This window comes from Nicotiana tomentosiformis, chromosome 2 (genome assembly GCF_000390325.3).
Source record: "Nicotiana tomentosiformis chromosome 2, ASM39032v3, whole genome shotgun sequence".
In the NCBI taxonomy this organism is placed as follows: Eukaryota; Viridiplantae; Streptophyta; class Magnoliopsida; order Solanales; family Solanaceae; genus Nicotiana; species Nicotiana tomentosiformis.
The window spans coordinates 126378244-126382431 of NC_090813.1; the positions used below are offsets into that span (position 1 = coordinate 126378244).

General features: G+C 43.0%; 1 protein-coding gene across 1 annotated transcript; it reads right to left on the minus strand.

Annotated features, from left to right (window-relative positions):
- Positions 1-689: 689 nt before the first annotated feature.
- On the minus strand, positions 690-1235 carry LOC117276783 (uncharacterized). Its single transcript, XM_033656166.1, has one exon. It carries the CDS (start codon positions 1233-1235, stop codon positions 690-692), a length of 546 nt encoding a protein of 181 aa, XP_033512057.1.
- Between the last annotated feature and the right edge of the window lie 2953 nt (positions 1236-4188).

A 4188-nucleotide genomic window follows, 5' to 3' on the forward strand; every position in this document is an offset into this window, starting at 1 on the left:
GTTAGGTCTTGCCTTTGAATCGATAATGGCGATGATAGCTTTCAAAGCTGGATAAAACTCTTTATCATCACAAAATCATTCCAATAACCGGCCCGTTGTTATGAGTCGGTAATTGATTGTTAGTCACATTGGGGACTTCCTCGTCCCTCAGCACCGCTCGTTTTTGTTCTATCAAATTCTCAACGGCTCTCTTGAGAGTCCAACAATCCTCCGTATCATGACCCTCTGCCCCTGAATGATAGGCACACCTAGTACTAGGCCGGTATGATGGAGATTCCAGATTTTTCCGGTTTAGAGGCACAAGTTGCAATAGACCCATCTGGACTAATTTTGGAAACAGGCTAGAGTAGGACTCACCAATAGGGTGAATTCATTTCTCCTAGGATGCTCACGAGGGCGTGTATTATGTTGGTAATTGTTTTGTGAGGGACGGTGATTATATGGAGCTTGGTAAGGATGGTTATTTCTGGGAGGTGGAGCTCGGTTTTGGTTGTAGTGTTGTTGTGGCCGTGTATAAGGTTGGGCATTCATCACCGCATAGGGAGGCGGTACCATGGCATATGCTGCATCTTGATGGGGGTAGTAGTGTTGTGGAGTTCTGGAAGGCAGGTAAGAATGATCGCAAGATCGATGGGGGCCTCTCAAACCTGAAGTCATCATGGCTCCTTCTTCCCTCTTCTTTCGATTTGCTAAACCTCCCGAGTCATTCTGGATGGCTTGGGAGGTGGCTTCAAAGCAGATTGACTTATGATTCGGCCAGTTTTCAAGCCATTTTCTACCATTTCTCCGATTATTATGGCCTCTGCTAAAGGTTTGCCCATTGCAGACATCATGTTCTGAAAGTAATCGGCCTCTTGGGCCTGCAAGAAAACATTGACCATTTCTGCCTCATCCATAAGCGGTTTCACTCTGGATACTTGCTCATGCCACTTGATAGCATATTCACGAAAGCTTTCCGCGGTTTTCTTTTTGAAATTGGTCAGAGAATTCCTATCTGGAGCTATATCAGTATTGTATTGAAATTGCCTGACGAAATCTCGAGCCAAGTCATCCCATATATGCCAATGGGAGATGTCCTGATCTATGTACCATTCTGACGCAATTCCTGTCAAGCTCTCCCCAAAATAGGCCATCAAAAGTTTGTCTTTTCCACCTGCCCCTCTTAGCTGATTGCAATATCTTTTCAAATGAGCGATCGGGTCTCCATGCCCGTCGTACTTTTCGAATTTTGGCATTTTAAAACCAATGGGAAAATGAACATGAGGAAACATACACAGATCGGAGTAGGAGACACTCTTTTGGACACTCAGGCCTTACATGTTCTTCAGACCTTTTTCGAGGCTTTTCATGTTCCGAACCATCTCTTCTTGCTCAGGGTTTCTCATAGCTCTTTCTTGTCCCATAGGAGACTCAAACTGCGGGTGCTGAGGGTAAGAGTTTGGGGTAACATGAGCATTGTCTAGCTGAAATTGCAGGACTTGAAAAGTGAAAGCAGAAGGCTCGAAGCATGGCCTGGGAACTGTTGGTTGTGACGTAGTAGAGACTGGTGGTGCGGTGAATAATGTAGAAGGTACCCCTGAAAACGGTGCCTGGGGGTAAACCTCAGAAGGCATACCGGTGAAATTGGCCGATATAGTGGGGTACCCAAATGGGATGAATGGGTTTGTTACGGGGATGGGGACATTAGAGATTCCACTCGTCTTGGGAAGTAGTTCAGGAAATCCGGGGATTATACTGGGCGGTTCTTTGCCATTAAACCAAGCGTCCCACATTTCTAACATGCGGACACGCGGCCTCCTATTTTCCTCAGTGGCTGCGGACTCTGACTGTGGAATAGCCGATACAGGACTATCCTCAGGCTCAATAATTGGTAGATGACTTTCAGAGGCCATAGGAACACTGCCTTTAGATCTCGTGAAGTAAGGATGGGAAGCTAGATTACCACAAACCAACCACCAAAACAGGACCTTTGATATTTGCACACACAACAACCTAGTTAGTTTGAGATATTTAACAGATAAGGAATCGCATATTGGGGATGCAATGCACTTAAACAATTAAATATTTCTAAATGTCTTTGCAACGGCTGTATGTTTTATCCCGGCTTTACTATCTCTTTTCTCAAATTTCGAATCCTTATTTCTTTTTCCTTCCCTTATTACTGTTTTTGCTCTTTTATTTTTCACTCTTTTTTCTTTCTTGTTCACTCAATTTTCCTTCTTTTTCTCTCTTTTTCTTTATTTTTCACTCAGATTGTCTATAGCTACGATCGAATCCGATGGGGATTGCCTACGTATCATGACGCCACATGAATCAGATCATTATATAGTTCAGGAAATAAATGCAGAATAAAAGAAAAGAAAATTTTGGTTTTTGGTTTTTTCCAATATTTCATTAAATAAAATCTTTTTGGGTTTTTCTATTACAAAGATTTTGGAAATACTAATGATTAAACATACATACTCAAAACAAAAAAAACAGACTCGAAAAGGTAAAATACAGACTCAAAGCCAAAAATAATAAATAAATAAATAATGAGGAATACATAAGAGCCTCTAATACTACTCCGGGGCCCCGTGGTACATCAGTCGGTCTCGACGTGGGCCTGCGTGCAATCTCTTCTTGAAGGTACTTTAAATCATCCATCATATGACGGACAAAAGTCATCACAGAAGTAAAGAACATGGACCTGGTCATATCTTCACATTCATGGCATTTCATTGCGACGTAATCAGCGATTTCTTTAATCCTCATTCTAGTGATGCCCTTTTCTTGGAGCAAGCATCCAATTTGCTGAGACCGGGCCTCCAACACTTATGTGGCCGTATGGTTTTGGTCTTGCAATTGTTGTATGACTTCTTCCAATCGGGAAATCAATGTATAGCAATGCTCTCTTTCAGCTTTGAAATCCTTGTCTGTTGGACCATTTTATTTTCAAGATTAGTCAGCTTTTCCCTTAAGATCGCGACCCCTCTATCATACTTTTGCTTTAAATGCTGAACACACCTTGCCCGTTCTTCTGCATTATTCGCCAATTTTGCCCGAGCTTTTGCCAATTCATCCTCTGTCAAATCAAACCCATAATCATGAACTTTCCGCCTCAGATTGCTTATGAGTCTTTCATTTTTTTCGCTTTTTACTGGGTTTTCAGCAACTATTTTTATTTTCTGAATCTGAGCTCGGAGGGCTTCATTTTCTCGGGCCAACCTTTTCTTTTCTCCTTCATCCTCGGCAGCTTGCAAACTAATGTTAAATTTGAGGTTTTTTATTTGATCCTCTAGCTTGCTTGTGGTGGTCCGGTATTCCTTTTCTTTAGCTAACCAAACCCACTGTTCTCGTGCTCCACAGACTCAAGTACGGGCTGTTCTATCTCTTGATCGACTCGAACTCTCTTACCATACCAGGCTGTGTAGTTAGATTCTACTTCACCCGAGGAACAATCCCGTACTTGAGTCTGTGGCTCCAGAAACCTACATTGGTGCCAAATCTCGCGAACCTTTTCTTCTGGGAATGCAGCTTTTGGGCATAATTCAATAACATGTGGACTCAAATCTTCATCATAAGGGACTGTTTGGTATCTTCCCAATTGGCGTAGGACTCAATGCGGATCATATGGCTGAATACTCCGAAGTCCCATCAATAAAAGAAAGCACACTCCGGCAGACATGTAAATAACCTCGTTGACTGTGAGCCAACTGAAAGTCCACTCAATTCGGTTTGCGGTCAAAAAACCCAAATACGCAAACCAAGCCTCAGTACCCTCCGGTAACTCATGACCGTTTACCCGATTTTTGTATTCTTCAATGCAATCGAGTCCGGTCAGACCGCAGTTCATGTACCTCGGGCGATGGCAAAGATGTTCCACCAGCCACATTTGCAAATGCAAGTTGCAACCCTCAAAGAACTTTGTCCCAGCTCGACAGGCGGTTAGAGCTCGATAGATTTCTGCGAGAATCATCGGTATAAGAGTGTCGTTGGCCTTTTTGACCATAAAGTCGGCCATTTCTGCAAGTCCTAGCTCTATATGTCTGTCACTCCTTGGGCATATCAGAGTGCCTAAAAAGGCAACTACGAAGGCTAAACCTCTGCGTGTTTTCCATTTGTTTTTATTTCCCTGATGACTCAAACCATTGTCCGGAGCATCAAATCCTCGGGGATCCCCATACCGGCTGTATAAGAAGTGGAATG

What these genes read in the sequence shown, in the direction of transcription:
- LOC117276783 (XM_033656166.1), bottom strand. Translation starts at nt 1,235, where the DNA reads ATGCCAAAATTCGAAAAGTACGACGGGCATGGAGACCCGATCGCTCAT.